Below are 15,816 nucleotides of genomic sequence, written 5' to 3' on the forward strand. Positions count from 1 at the left end.
CCTGATGGCAATTATGTCACCATCACCATGGATGCTGTGGGAAGTCTGACAGTGGACTCAGTGGCAGAAAAGAACCAAACTCTGGAGCTGGATAGACTCATGGGATGGGATTGAAGAAAGACTGGACGGTCAACCTCAGACACTGGTCATCAAAGAAGAGGGCTTAATTCTTGTGAATCCACAGCTTCATACCAAATATTATATTGAATGGAATACCTCATTGGTCAGTGTAGGGCCACCTATCCTGTCAGCTCCTCCCACAAGATGCAACCTCTTACTGCACCCGCAATAAGGTACATGAGATTTAGCAGTGACCCTTTCTGCATACCAGTCCTTAGCAATAACTATAAAAATCAAGCATTAGCACTTCTGGAAGCAGACACTCTCTGCAAAAATATGTGATTAACTTCAGAAAGTTTCATCACTTAGAAGAGACTTAGCGGAAAAGTAAAATCTCTGAACAGGGTTAGTTCTGTTTCTGCTCAAACAAGTACAGGTTATTGTTAAACATTGTCCTTTTTTGTTGGTATTGATTCTATATCAAATGCAATTGTATGGTTCCTGCTGGTATCAAGAGATGCTGTGAATCTATATCTGAGGGCAGAATCTTGCTCACAGATTAATAATTCTAATGGTCTGTAGTTCAGAGAAGTGTAGGTATTAAGAAGCAATAATATTTCTTACTTTCAAAAAGCATTCAGTAAACTCTTTATCCTGATATAAAAATGGATCAGAAAAACTGTGGTTTTCTACTAGAATTTAGGGTGCTTTTAAATAACAGCTATTCAAAATACTTTAGTGCAATTAATTTTTACAATGTGTAAGAAAAAATACAATAGTGTACATGTACATGAGATACTGTCAAAAACTATTTAAATGTCCTCTAATACAACCTTTTGTTCGTGTTTATTCAATTATGAAGCAGTAATCAGATTACAATACAAGAGGGCTTAGATGGCATACTATTCCTTCCAAAAGAAATTCCATGGGGGCTGTATGTACACTTTCTTTTTTTCCTGTGGTTTGCTATTTAATTAACAACAAAGATTCCTGACTCCATAGACTTCATCATAAAAGCAGGGACACCTGTTTGTCCCAGGGCAACAGGACTGCACTGCTGAGAGGGCATTTATAACTGCCAGTCCATTTGTTAGATTAGACACCTGAAGTACTATGTGTGTATGCATGTACACTCAGATTACACAACCATCCCACCATCAGGAATAACTGGAATAGAAAGGAAAAAAATTAATTCTTTGGTGTTACAGGAAGCAATTTTCATTTTCAGCTAAATAATCCTTGTACATCTGTACTGCATTGTGAAGAGATCCTCTGTGCTTGCTATCTATTCCTCTGTGGCACAATCCTTCCTTCCTAGAATTTCACGCTACGTCAATCAAACAGGATTTAGCATGTCAAAAGAGTTAATACAGTTTCAAAATTACAGCTTTACCTGATTTTGGTAAGAATGGTACAAGAATGCCAGGAGAATGATGATTTCACTATGATGGATAAATTTCTCTCTGGGTGGTCCTTGGGGTCTATTCAGCTCAAGGTTATCCAAAACTATGCCAGCACATCTTTGATATGAATACAATATGATAAATTCTTAGAAACTTCCCCAAAAGGATTTCTCATTTGAATAATACTTCAAATTTAATTTAATGGCTATAAAAGATGTCTGCAATTGAACAGAAATAGCACAGTTCTAAAAATCTTAGAAAATGGGCATCTTCACTGGAAAAAATATGGATAAAATGTACATTACAGTGTCATCTCTCCAGTTCCTATTCATCAGAAATAAACTTTTAGCCCAAAACATATTTATAGCAAGAGCAGATAACAACAGTAAGAAAAGGCAAGAGTGATGTCTCTCATTTTTGATGCCCTGATCACCTTCACAGACAAATCAGCTTCTCTGAAATTCAGCCCATAAAGCCGTCTTCTTGGAGGTACAAACTGAGAGAGATTCATAGCAGCATCTGATGAACAAAGTTTTCAAACACAGATATACACACATGCATGCATAAAACTGGCCCCAAATTTTAAAAGGCTAAATAGTCCACATGCCAAGCTACCATTCCTATCAGTTAAGACGTCTGTATGTTATCTAGTAAAAGCTTCACTGGCTTTTATTTGAGATAGTCAAAATGGAGGATAAACTGAAAATATGAACTTTACTACTCATTATTGTACATATAGGTTTACATTAGATGAATAGCATTAGAAAACAATGGAATTATTTAGAAGGGGTGGATTGTGGTAGTTTTAGGCTGTGCCTAGGAAAGTTTTCCACAAATTGATTAGAAAAGTGGTAAAATGTAAATAAATTACCATTGGATGTAAAAGGGAAGATAATGATAAGGTCTAAATAATCCCATTGGTCTGGAAACCAACATAAAGTTAGTTGTGCAAACTAACTTTTTCTCTTTTTGGTTTCTTTGTTCTAACAGGTGCTTCTGCTAGCTTGCTGACCTTGGCATGCGTTCTTATTGTGGCTACCTGCTAAAAAGCTACCAGGAGGAAGGGAGCAGGGAGGAAGAAACTGTTGGTACCCCACTGGTTTTGTCCAGAGGGGTTCTTGTGTTGTTTGTAAATTGTAAATATATGCAAATATCACACATTTTGCAAATATTAATTGCATTTCATACTTTAGATTGTAGTTTTACTTGTAAATACAGTTTCATTTGCTTCCATCTGAGCTAGTCTGGCAATTTTATTTTGGGGGGTAATTTCAACTTTACCTTTCCCCAACACTTTTCCTGAAAAGTTTCATAGCATGTGAAAACCAATTAAACATATTCTGCTGGTGACTTTATTCTGTTCTTTCTAGACTTGACATGGGATTTAGATTTGTAAAAGGACTTCATAAGTCAAATTTCTTCCCCCTAGCCACTTCTATAGACTGATTTGAAGAAGCTGTTGTAGTGGTTCCCATACTAAAAATTACAGCTATGGTTCAATTGGTTTGTGATTCCTGAATTGGGAAAATAGCCACATTTTAACAAGTTGTATTTACTCACAAGTATTTTAATTTGGACTCATTATAGTTCATATTAGATTTGGTGGGAATCTGTCAAATGTCACCACATGATACTATAAAAATTCCTGCAGTCCACAAAGAATAAGTCTGAAGTAAAAGAAAACAAAACTCAAAACTCCAAAACAAACAATTTCTAACTCTGTATTGTACATCATTATCAATAGCATCATTGTTTCCATAGCTACAAATGTAGACTGCTTCAAAAGAAAGAAGCAGAGGAACTGAAAATGACAATGAACAATCAAAACAGGCACATACAGTTTTCAGACAGCACATGTGGGATGAAGAATCAAGTAACATGGTGGCACAGAATTGTGTGTAGTTTTAGCGTTTGTCACTAATGCCAATGATCTGAACACGTCAAGCACAGAACAGTGAGCAGCAGGAAACCTCTCACTGCAATATCACTTGATACATTTCTATACCTAGGAGAGAGGAGAAGAGAACACAAAGGATGAAAAATACCAGCGGGAATCATCAAAGCCAATACACAGGGCAGGTGCCCCTCTCACAGATCTAGCCACCTGCTAGACTCAGATATATTTTTAAGCAGGTTTCCTTGGCATTTTCAGTGGTTCTGTACGGTTGCGAAAACAATCAAATCCTTTATAATGCTCTTATCACAAACGATGCCAAAACACCTAGTACTAACAGTAACCATTCCTGGAGAGGATACAGAATCAAAGTGAATCACTGCACAGGGGGTTCATAGAAACATGAGGGTGAGAGTGTACAGAGAAACATGCAGTCTCACCACATGAAAGGTACTCCACAGCACCTAGCAACTATACTGTCCTTCAGTATTAAGTTGCTGCTTTTTAAATATTACCTATGTACCAGCTTGCTTCACTATCAACCAACTACTTTGGAACTACAACAACATCCTGATGACATTCACACTGGACAGGGAGGTAAGTTCTGTTCTTCCTACAGATAGAATTCCTGAGGGCCACGAATGCTGACCTTTCTCCCCAGCACTCAGTACTTTACACAGTGGGAACAAGATGTCTCCATAGGTTGCAACAGCATATTCATAAATGCGTAGTATCAGACCAATTCTTCCCTTACCAAAGTGAGTGACATCATTTAGAAAAAACCCATCTACCATATCCTTCCTTAGTCTCATAGGCTTTTCTTCCAGTACCTTTAATTTAAGGAAGAAGTTGATAAAATCCACATGAGAATACAGTATTATCTGCACACTATGCTGGAAGTCATCTCTGGCAGAAGCAGATGAGAGGTAAACGATTATTAGAAGATGATGATCACTATTTTCTCAAATGTTGTCACTGCATGGTAATTTGCTCAGCACCATGCTTTGGATGCATGGTTACTGCATACTTAATCCATAGTTATCAGATAATGATAAACTACAAACTATATTCAGATCAGAAATTCTGACCCTGCTATACATGAGTACTGGCATACATGACCTTCAACAATTGTCACAAGAACAGAACAAACACCTCATTATCTTCATTACAGCTCCAACTGTTAGTATTTCTAATCAGCTTTGGCAAAAGCTGTTTTAACACACAAGGCAGTGAGGAAGGTAGAGATTCAAAGTCTCAGTAAGAAAAATATTACTATTCAGACAAGGATAAACTTACTGCTACAAAATAAATCTATCATCTCTCAAATTATGCTAGTTCAGACACCAATACAATAACCACTAAACTTACAAATTAAAAGTCCTAACCTTTGCAACATATGTTTGATTTTAAAAAGTAAGCAAAGCACAGACCAGAAAGTCAGATCTTTTCCATCACAGATAACTAATTCTAAGTTATGTATACACTGAACATTTAATTACCCTCTGCTGATTTTTAAATATATATTTCATACATAGAAGTAAAATGTAACTAAACCCTTCTTTGTCTATGAATACAAGCTACTATGAGAATAACAGGACATCTACACTCTCCATTACTCTAGATTCCAATCTGATAATCTTTCTTCAACTCTTCAAATAAGTAACTAATCACAAAACAAATACATTATGAAAAATAGAAAAATACCCTTTTTTATCAAAAGTTTGCAATTTACTTAAAGTGCAAAAAATTATTCTGTAATGATTCAAGCTTTAAATATCAAATTTGTAAACACAAGAACTTTATTCTATATAGAATTTTCTCTAACATGCACCTGACAGAATAAGGACTTAGTAAACCCAGGGCTATAACTCCACATAGTTTAGAACACACTTAGTTCAGATTGTGCCTGACTAGTAAAATTATCAGATTACAAATCTGGTTTATAGCCAAAGTAATGCTCTTCATTCACCACGGCCAAATTTTACTTTTTTGTTGACACAAGCAGTGAAAGGTAACTCATCAGTTCCTTGCAGGTACATGCATCACAAAATGTATGCTATTTCATGTGTTTATGTACTACAAAATTCTGCATTTATGGATTTCAACAATGTTATTCAAAATGCAAGGCTTCAAATTCAATCTTCATCTGAAGCCAGCCAATACCACTTGCCTTTTTTTTTCCTAGCAACTATTAATACTTTTCCAATTGGCCAAAAAGAGAGCCCTTCATGAAGCTGGCAGATCTAGTTCTTTGTTCACTCTGCACAGTGCTTTGATTTCCAACACAATGACAGACAGAGAAGTATTGTGTTTTCAAATGTATTACGAGGAATCTTGTGATTTAGTTGCTGCTATTAGAGAACTATATCCAGCGATTATATGTTCTGAACTGAAAGGATTTCCACTTAACTATGCTCCTCTTATGTTCTAGACACATAATTTATTACACATTTGATTATGGAAATATCATACTGCAGAAAAAAGTGAGCTTTTTTTTTTTTTAAGTTCTCTTTATTTTGTTGTCTATTCCTTGAATACTGCCAAGGTATTCAAGTACTCTCTGTACTCTTAACAGCAGTGTGCACAATCTTAAATGATTTTTTTGATTCACCATGCTACAAAAATAAGTTGACATGTATAAAAATAAATATGCCACAAAATACTGTAGAGGATCATTGCTCTTCAGAAGGTTAATACTCAGTGCACCACTTGCACTTCAGCAACATGACCGCTGCTACACTGGAAGACACTAACTGATATCATCCCTTCACTGTTGATTTACAGAGAACTGCAAAGGTGTTTGATGCTTTGATTTGCTGAGCATACAGCTCAGGGTTGGTGTCCTATCCATGCTCCCCATTTTCAGATTTCCCCCACATCAGCAGGATTCTCATCACCGAATATGGTGGTTCCATTTCAATTATGAGGCTACTCAAGGTCAACATTACATTTTGTCATGATATAAATATATATCATGACATGGGAATATATATACAGACATGGGAAAAGAGAAACAATTTCTCTGTGTAATAAGTTGAGAAAAGACTTCTACATGGAACTACATGACAAATGTGGAAAGATTCTGTTTAGATAGATCAAAAGAAACATAAAGAACAATATAAGCTTTGGTATACTCCTTCTAATATATACAGCATATTCTCACATATAAATTAATACATAAAACTGCATTTTAAAACATACTTGTGCTGTTACTGGAAAGGTAAACCCTTATTTTTTTAGACACATATATGGATAAGTTAATAAATTCATTCACTTATGTAAAAAGAGCCTAATTTTTCAAACTAAGAAATATAACCAACTAACAGAAATCAGGAACATACTTGAAAATAGGAAGAAGAAAAAAGCATGCATCAATTTGAGACAATTATTTTTTTCATTTCTAGGAAATGAACACTTACCACAGATACTGATGATAGGTACCTCAGTTTCCCTCAAAGACTAAACTTGAGTATATATCAGATGCTTTCTATTACAGATAACTTGCAAAAGGAAAAGTCAATACCTCTAACAAAGTAAAAATATTGATTGTTTCCATCTGATAAAAACAACCACAAACAAGATAGAAAGCACTGTGCTCTAGAAATAAACAAGCATTTGCATAATTATGTACTTCAGTTTGTGTCAATGAAGTTGTTTTTCTCATTATTAGAATTTATTATTTTTTGATAAATGCATCTAAAAAACTTTATTTTTAAAAAAATATGTATAAATGCACTTCAAATTCCCCAAGCATTTACAACCACTCAAATGAAAGCACAGTGGCTAAATAAGCCCCATTACTAGAGTTCAGTGCCTGGAAATTTGTGTATTGATGCGATTAGAATAACTACATTAAAAATCCTTCCCAGAGAGAATCCCTGGAGTGTGTGTGCTTGAGTTTTTTAAGTTGTGGTGACTGCAGATAAATAATATCTTTAATCAGTTTTTCCCCTCACATGAAATAAATTAAGGGTTCTGACTCTCCTACACTCTGAAAATCTTTGCCCAGACACAGAAATAAAAAATATTGTATTATACAGTTAATATTTAGCTTTAAAATAAATTAATTCATTTTTAAAATAGATTGTACAAGTTTGAACTTAAAACATGTTCCAGTTTGGTGCACCATCACCATCACATATCATATATATCAATGCATGAAGTGAATGGAAGACATCAAGTATTTCAAACTGAAAACCATATGTTTCTCAACATAATGCAAAGTGGGCACATGCATATTCTACCATTTCAAACAAAAGAGCCAATCATTTCTCAAAACAGGAGTCACTAGTAGTACCTGGGATACAGATCTACTTTGCACATGCAATTTAAATGGCCTACATCAGGCAGCACAAATATCAACAGATGCAAAACCTTCCAAATTAGTGGTAAGAGATCATGTTCTGAAATCAGACTGCTCCATTCAACACAATGCACAGCAGCAGCATCTACTCATGGAATTAAAGAGAGAAAAAAATTATGGCCTTACTTGCTGGGCAAAAGAGTCCAGGACTTCACCATTTCCTGAAGTCCCTTCCTCAGCTTTTGAAAAATACAGAGGCTTACCTTTCTGTATACCAGCATGTTTGGGGATTCATCAGCCACCCCGTTGCTGCTTTGCCCATAATTATTTCCTTGTGCCATGTCCCACAAATCTGATCTGCACTGTAAAAGGTAAAAGTGGTTTCAGTAAGACATCGCCTCAGGTGTCCTTCTTTCCCTGATGATTAATGGACCTGACTTTCCACCAGAATGTTATCAGAATCAGAGTATACTCTTACTCCAGATATTTCATCATTTACTGTCATTACTCTCTTTTGGCTCTAAATAATGAATGTAATATGTTAATCTAATTTAGATGTTAATAAATTGTCACTTTGAATATCACCCTGACATACCACTAACCACCATATCATGCAGACACCTCCTCATGAAGCACTCTTTCCTCCCCTGCACAAGCTTCACCGAGGGACACTCCACACTTCCAGACCACAATTTTAGGACGACCGACTCAGCCCACGACTGTTTATTCAGCAGTGCCCTCTCCTCTCAGATCGGGCCATCGCAACTTCCACAACCTTCACACACACAAAAGCAAACCAGACACTTCAAACTTCTCTTTAATTCACCAGCGCGTGTGTGTTCTTACACATATGCCGGAGGAGGGAAGCAGGTGACAGGGGGTGAAGGAAGCAACAAGCCAGAAAAACCTTTCCTGTTGCTTTCACCTACTTTCATCGTACTTCACTGCAAAACACCGGCTCCGCTGCCAGCACCGTCTCCTCCCCCCGGTCACACGGGAGCTGCACTAAGCAAGAGCTCAGATCATGCCGTAGCTCCGGCTTTGCACGCAGGTGTAAGAATGTGCTCCATCTACAGACCACACCAGAGGTCGCGGAGAGCCCGGAGGGCTGAGCTATACTCCACTTACCTCCAAAGCCCTCCCGTGTTCCCCAGACCTCTGGCGTGAGGACTTCACCGCACCAGCAAGCCCTGCCCTACCCCCGCAGCGCCCGCCCATGGGTGCTCGCCTCTCGGCAGCAAATGGCCGGGAGATCCGGCTCGCCCGGCGACGAGCCAGGCGCGGCGCGGAGTCCGGCAAGGTGCCCGCACTCTCAGCACCGCGGACAGCGGCAGCGGCGGGGCCCCGGCGTTCCTGCGGGCGGTACGGGGCGGGGGCGCGGTGGGGAGCGGGGCTCCCGCCCGGCTCGTTTACCTCCTGGGCCAAGGTCACTGCGCGGTGGCCGCGGCTCCTCGCCTCCTGCTGCTGCTCCTGACGCGCCCCGCGCGGACAGTGTCAGCCGGCAGCGCGCGGAGGGACGCGGCGCTCGCTCATCACAGACGCGCGCACACGCACTGCGGGCGGAGGCGCCGCTGTTGGTGCCGCCGCCGCCGAGGCTGCGGCTCTCCCCTGCTCTGCCGGAGCGGCGGCGGCTCAGCTCCCTCCCTGCAATGGAGCGGCCGTCACGTGGGGGACGGGCACGTCAAAGGTGCTGTTGCTGCTGCTGTTACTGCCGCTCAGCCACGCAGCAGCCCTCCTCCTCCTCGGCGCTTTCGGTCCGCTAACCAAAAACAGCGGCCGAGGAACTACAGCTGCCAGCAGATCTGGCAGCGGCTCCTGTAAATGAGATTAAGCAGCACTGGAGGGCTGGGCTGGAAGAAAATGTGGGCTAAAGGGATAGCGAATGATGGGGGGAGTTGGTGGTGAAAGGCACTGGTGGGGAAAGTGCGTCGCCTTCTGCCTTACTGCTTTACCGACAACTACAGGGAATCGGTTCCTCTGCCTTACGCTGGACACTTAATGTGTTTTTTTTCAGTGAGAACTAGGGAGAGTTTACACTCTGTTGGCACTGCAGATGTCTCAGAGCAGTGGAATGGAGAGAGCAAAGAGCAAGTCCGTTCCAGTCAAATAGGAAGCTGCCCTGAAGACGCCTCAAAACACCCGCAGGGCTCTTTTGCTATGTCCCAGGCAACTGCCTAATTTGTGAACATCTAGTACTGACCATGACAAAAAAACCCGATCAGGTCTTTATGCCTTACTTCCTTATCATATAATGGACAGGAATACTTTAATTTTCCTAAAGGATAGAAACGGCCAGAATTCAACAGACACAAGAACACAAGTGGTAAGCTTTGTGCTACTCAGATGCAGAGGGACCTTGACAGGCTGGACAGATGGGTGGAGTCCAACATGATGGCATTTAACAAGTCCAAGTGCTGGGTTCTGCACTTTGGCCACAAGAACCCCATGCAGCACTACAGGCTGGTGACAGAGTGGCTGGAGAGCAGCCAGGCAGAAAGGGACCTGGGATGGTGGTTGATAGTAGGCTGAAAATGAGCCAGCAGTGTGCCCAGGTGGCCAAGAAGGCCAATGGCATCATGGCCCACATCAGAAGTAGTGTGGCCAGCAGGAGCAGGGAAGTCATTCTGCCCCTCTAGTCAGCACTGGTTAGGCCATGCCTTGAGTATTGTGTCCAGTTCTGGGCCCCTCAGTTTAAGGACATTTTGATACTTGAACGTGTCCAGAGAAGGGCATCAAAGCTAGGGAGAGGTCTCAAGCACAGGCCCTATGAGGAGAGGCTGAAAGAGCTGGGGTTGTTTAGTCTGGAGAAGAAGAGGCTCAGGGGAGACCTCATTGTCCCCCCTGAAGGGGGGTTGTAGATAGGTGGGGGTTAGTCTCTTCTCCCAGGTAACCAGCACCAGAACAAGAGGACACAGTCTCAAGCTGTGCCAGGGGAAGTTTAGGATCAAAGTGAGGAGAAAGTTCATAGAAAGAGTAATTGGCCATTGGAATGGTCTGCCCAGGGAGGTGGTGGAGTCACTGTCCCTGGAGGTGTTCATAAAAGGCTAGGATGTGGCACTTGAAGCCATGGTTTAGTTAGTCATGAGGTGTTAGGTATTTGGTAATAGGTTGGACTTGATGATCTCTGAGGTCTTTTCCAACCTGGCTGATACTATGATTCTGACCTGAAGGTGTCTTTTCTGGAAACAGTAATTCTTACTACAAGGATGATCCTGAAAGAGAAGTCATCATCTACTCTGCACTGCACCTTGTGGTGTGTGCACTCATAGATCACACAATTCAAGCACAGAGGTTTCCATACATACTGTGTCATCTCCACTCTTACTTTTTTCTACCTTTTTCAAAGAGTGAGATGAGATCAAAGTGAGATTTGATTCTGACTCAATGCTATGCTGATCCAAGTTTGCTATTATCAGCTGCTGTGTATACCTTTAACTGCTCTTCCAAACTTTGCAGAGGTCTTCATAATTTAACAGAGAATGTGATAAATTAGCTGAGACAATAGTATGGAGTCACAGTGGTGACAACAACATAAAGGGAAAAGGAGTGAAAGAGCTGATCTGGACTCCTTGGAGATCCGAAGGAAGAACACCAGAGTAAAGAAAGGTGATCTCTGACATGAATAAGAATATTCTTCAGAGAATGAAGTAGTGAAAGGTGAAATGACACAACACAGAATAAGAATCACAACTCATTTCAGTGAGATATATTGGCAGCAAAGGATATTAGCTTTGTACTAGATAGACACTGTCAACTTCTACAGAGTATGTCATGAGGAAACGGCAGTGTGGAAAGAAATAGCATGGACAAGGGAGAAATCTGGAGTTTTGACATGGGAGAGAGATCAGTACAAGTGAAAAAATTCAACAGTACAAGAGAAAAGTGAAGTATCAATGGTGCAAATAGGGGGCAGAGAAAATTATGAAACTAAAGAATAAACAGAGAACTAAGGAAATACTTGTTTCCTGTTAAAACCTATTTGATGTACAACTGCATCATGATGAAGCGAAGCAGTGAAATCTGAACAAAAATATTAATCTCCCAACAGATCTTTCAGTTCAGTCTAGTCCACTGTTGAGAAACTGATACCAGCAATAAAGATCTCCATCTGCACTGGAAGTTAAGGAAAGTGTCTCCAAAGATCTTTTAGGACCCCAAATAATACCTTTGTAGTTGTATGGCATCATAAAACCACAAAATCAAAACTGATGTTTACATTTATTTATGAGAGTAAAAATGGGAACTGCACAAAATATGCTTTAAATACAATTTTACCCAGAAAAGGTATGGGGGGAAATGATTTAAAATATAGATAATGCACATATTCTACATATTCCTTCAATTTGTTCTGCCAGCCAACACTTAACATGGTGATTGTTTTAAAAGACATAAAAATCAGACATTATCAAGTTTCCAATAAAGTAATGCATTTGTTCTCTTACTCTGCCTCATATTGTCACTAATCCAAGTGAAAAACAAAACAAAACAACAACTACAACAACAAAAACCAATCAACCAACCAAAAAAAAACCCAACTGAAAATGAAACTCTCTTGTTCTGTAGTTCTTGGACTACATATATGAAGTTGTTTACGAGACAACTCCAACCTACCTATTTACTACAACCTATTCAGCTGACAGGTTTGGCAGAGATTACGTGTCTCTGAAAAACTTCCTAACAAAGCTGACTAATTTAGGCAGCAACATGCCCATACTTTTATTTTCCGAGAATCCCTTCAAAACTAAAGGCAGAAGTAACCCCAGCTGAGTTAGATTTTGGCTACACAGTCTCAAGCTGCACCGGGGGAAGTTTAGGCTCAAGGTGAGGAGAAAGTTCTTCACTGAGAGAGTCATTCACCATTGTAATGGGCTGCCCAGGAAGGTGGTGGAGTCCCCATCCCTGGAGGTGTTCAAGAGGGGATTGGACGTGGCACTTGGTGCCATGGTTTAGTCATGAGGTCTGTGGTGACAGGTTGGACTTGATGATCTTTGAGGTCTCTTCCAGCCTTGGTGATTCTGTGTGATTCTGTGTGATACACTGCCTCCAAACTTGCCTTTGCATTAACCATTCTCATTAATTTCAGAAATAAAATAGTAGATATGTGAGATTTATATATTTTCTTTGAAAATAACCAAATTTCAGTACCATAAATGAAGTTCTAAATCAAGTATGTAGACAGAGAAATTACTTGGATCTACTAAAGTCCAGTAATGTTAAAAGGAACTATATTGTACATACAATCTTTAACTTTGTCCTCAGAACCAAGGGACTAATTCAAATATACCAGTGATGTCTTGCAACTACATGTCACCAATTTTTCCACTTCATCAGCATGTCCACTATCAAATTGAAATAGAAGCTATAAATTCTCCAAAGGGTTTGACAGAAAAGAAAACCAGAAATAACCCAACAGAATTTTCTTTTTGCCACTTTTTTGTGGTGAATGAGACACTGGGATGGATGGACTACTTCCATAAATGCAAGTGAACAGCAAAGACTTTCTTTTAACTGGATAATCTTATTCTAATACAGTTGGATGTGTTTTTTCAACAGCCTATAAAACACTTTCATTCATAAATTACTTACACATCTTTCCCATGTTGAGACTCATCACTTATCTCATACACAACCATCATTAGCATCCCCAGAAAGCATGGTCTGCCAGAAGAGGAACGGCCTCATTCAAAATGCAAGGCAAAACTACTCATTAATAAAACAAAGATGATGGGAAAGGCTGCCAAGGGGCAGCTTTATCTAACAAGGCAATAAAGTACACATGATTTAGCAAGGTGGTGACTACATTGTCTGTGTTTAGTTTGCATTATCAATACAATTCATGTATTCCAATAACATCTTATGCACACAGTACATAACACACAGGCATTTTTAAGATAAAATATGTCAGGACATATATGACAATCTACTTGGATGTGAAAGAGATTGGGAATTTTATCTGTCTCGCTGACCAGTGCTGTAGCATTATGTCAGTATACTGCCATATATATGATATATCTATCAATTTATCTCATCTTATGCCTAGACCAAATGTTCTCTGTGGTGAAGACATGCTGTACAAACTCTCAACACTGCATGATCCTGTTTGATGACCAAGTCTTTAACACATTACAACATTATAAACAATCAAATTCAAATTTATGAAAATACAACAAATATTCTGGCTATCTAACAGTGCCATGATTTAATACTGTGCTACTTTAACATACCCAGGGTTTTTTTAATGCTAGTCTGGTTAAGCACAGAGATGGTCCACCTGTGTTAACTGGACTGATATATTTATGACCCTACAGAACTACAAGCATTTCAGTGTGAGGCTCTAAGTAGGTAGCTCGCGATTCCAGGCCCAATCTGTGGCCTTCCTGGTAAGATCAGAAAACCACCTTCTTCAGGAATTAAGTGCAATTAATCCATTTAATGTAATTCTTCAAATATCATTTAGGTTATTATAAGTTACAGTATATATTTTCTAGAACTGAATGCATGATTGCAGACTTCATCACTTCCTTCATGGCACTTTTTATAAGCCCTAGACATCTGGTTTGTCAGCTGCCTACCAACTCTATTGAAACCTTAATTACCTTTCTCAATTTATGGTGTTGAAGATCAAAGCTAGTTCTACCTGGTTGCGTAGGACAAGAGTTAAAATACAACAAAAAGAAGACTTCTAAAACAGAAAAGAAGGTGGTAACTAAAAAAGCAATCTAGATTTAACACACACACAGAGGAAAAAAATAATCTAAACTGCCAGAACAACACCAAAAATAGCTAGTCATGGACAGACATAATTTCTGAGGAATTAAAAATTATTAGAAGTAATATGCATACACCATAAGTATACACATACACCATACAGATCACACAGTGCAATTTGCATATATTCAACACTTCAGTGCAACTGATTTCATACCTTACAAAAAAATGTCAATTATTACTGTCAGAGAAAATCCACAGCTTCAGAGAATTTGATATCAATATGGTGCCTCACAGCAGCTATCCATGGAAATTCAATTGCTCCAACAGAAAAAGTAGAACTTCAAGTACTTGTACTAGTCTTAACAATTAAGGTAGTTCTGATGATATCCAAAAGAGGGCAGTCGTTCTCAGTCGAAAAGGTTACATTCTCAATCCCACACCTAAGTAGTGTGGCTCAACATTCATTTTCTTTCCACAGAAAGCACTACCACAACCAGCAATACACCCTCACTTCCACATAGTGAAAGCATTTACAGAAATGAGACCTATTACACTGTGTTCCTTAAAAACTGCCTGGAAGACTCAGGATTTATTACTCTTGATTGTACATGTAAATTACCAACTAGAGAAACCAAGCAGACATGTAGGAATAGAACTAATCTCCAGATAAAACAGGGGGGTTGAGTCAAATTTGGATCTCATCATACCAATATCCTGGACTCAAGCAAAGTTCTGAATCTTGGTCTTCCAGTTCGCAAAACAGCTCTTGGAGAAGCTTTTCCATTTTACAAAAAGCCATTATTGACAGAACAAGCCTAGAGCCTAGAGTTTGGGGAATGGTCTTTGCTTTAAAGAAGGGTGTATTGCTCTCAGCATTTCCTCTTGTTGCTTGGTATTTATGACACTCTCCTGAAAGGCAGAAATTTACAGGTTAATAATATCCACATCTTCAGCTGCTGCATTCCTCTGTGTGTGTGTGACTTAAACAACAAAAAACTCCAACAATACAAGTAACTGTCCCTTCCACTTCTCATGAAAATCTCTTGGGCCTGATTCATAGATGTGCATTTGCTCAGATCAAAATAGAATAAGCTACTTATTAAGGATTAATTAGGAATAAGTGTCTCCTTTGGCATGAAAGGACTAGAGAAAAGGATGACTTGGAAGCCCCGTAAAGGGAGAGGGGAAAAGTGCACCATGTATGAGAATGTCATGGTTACACACCAGAACAGATTAATTGCTGAAAGACATAACAGAATTAACAAGAGACATTAAAAAGTAGCTGGAGGAACAATTTGTGTGGCAAAGAATTGAGATGATAAATAAAAATAATGCAGCACAAAGAAAACAAGGAAAAACAAAGGAAAAAGGAAGCTCCTTGGAAAAAAGGCAGAAATCTTAGAATGAGGATATAGGACTTGGTCACATTTAGCAGGGGGCAGTTC

General features: G+C 39.3%; 1 protein-coding gene across 10 annotated transcripts in view; it reads right to left on the reverse strand.

Moving 5' to 3' along the window:
- Positions 1 to 9,245, reverse strand: part of RGS7 (regulator of G protein signaling 7) — a 250,979-nt gene extending 241,734 nt beyond the window's left edge. For 9 of the 10 annotated variants that reach the window (XM_054162305.1, XM_054162303.1, XM_054162302.1 and 6 more), the window contains exon 1: positions 7,924 to 8,022. In XM_054162305.1, the coding sequence (XP_054018280.1) occupies positions 7,924 to 8,001 (78 nt within the window). In that variant the 5' untranslated portion in view covers positions 8,002 to 8,022. Of the gene's footprint in view, positions 1 to 7,923; positions 8,023 to 9,073 lie in introns of those variants that run through there. The other variant, XM_054162304.1, reaches the window with a different exon arrangement.
- Positions 9,246 to 15,816: the final 6,571 nt, after the last annotated feature.

Source organism: Dryobates pubescens, chromosome 6 (assembly GCF_014839835.1).
Source record: "Dryobates pubescens isolate bDryPub1 chromosome 6, bDryPub1.pri, whole genome shotgun sequence".
Classification (NCBI taxonomy): domain Eukaryota; kingdom Metazoa; phylum Chordata; class Aves; order Piciformes; family Picidae; genus Dryobates; species Dryobates pubescens.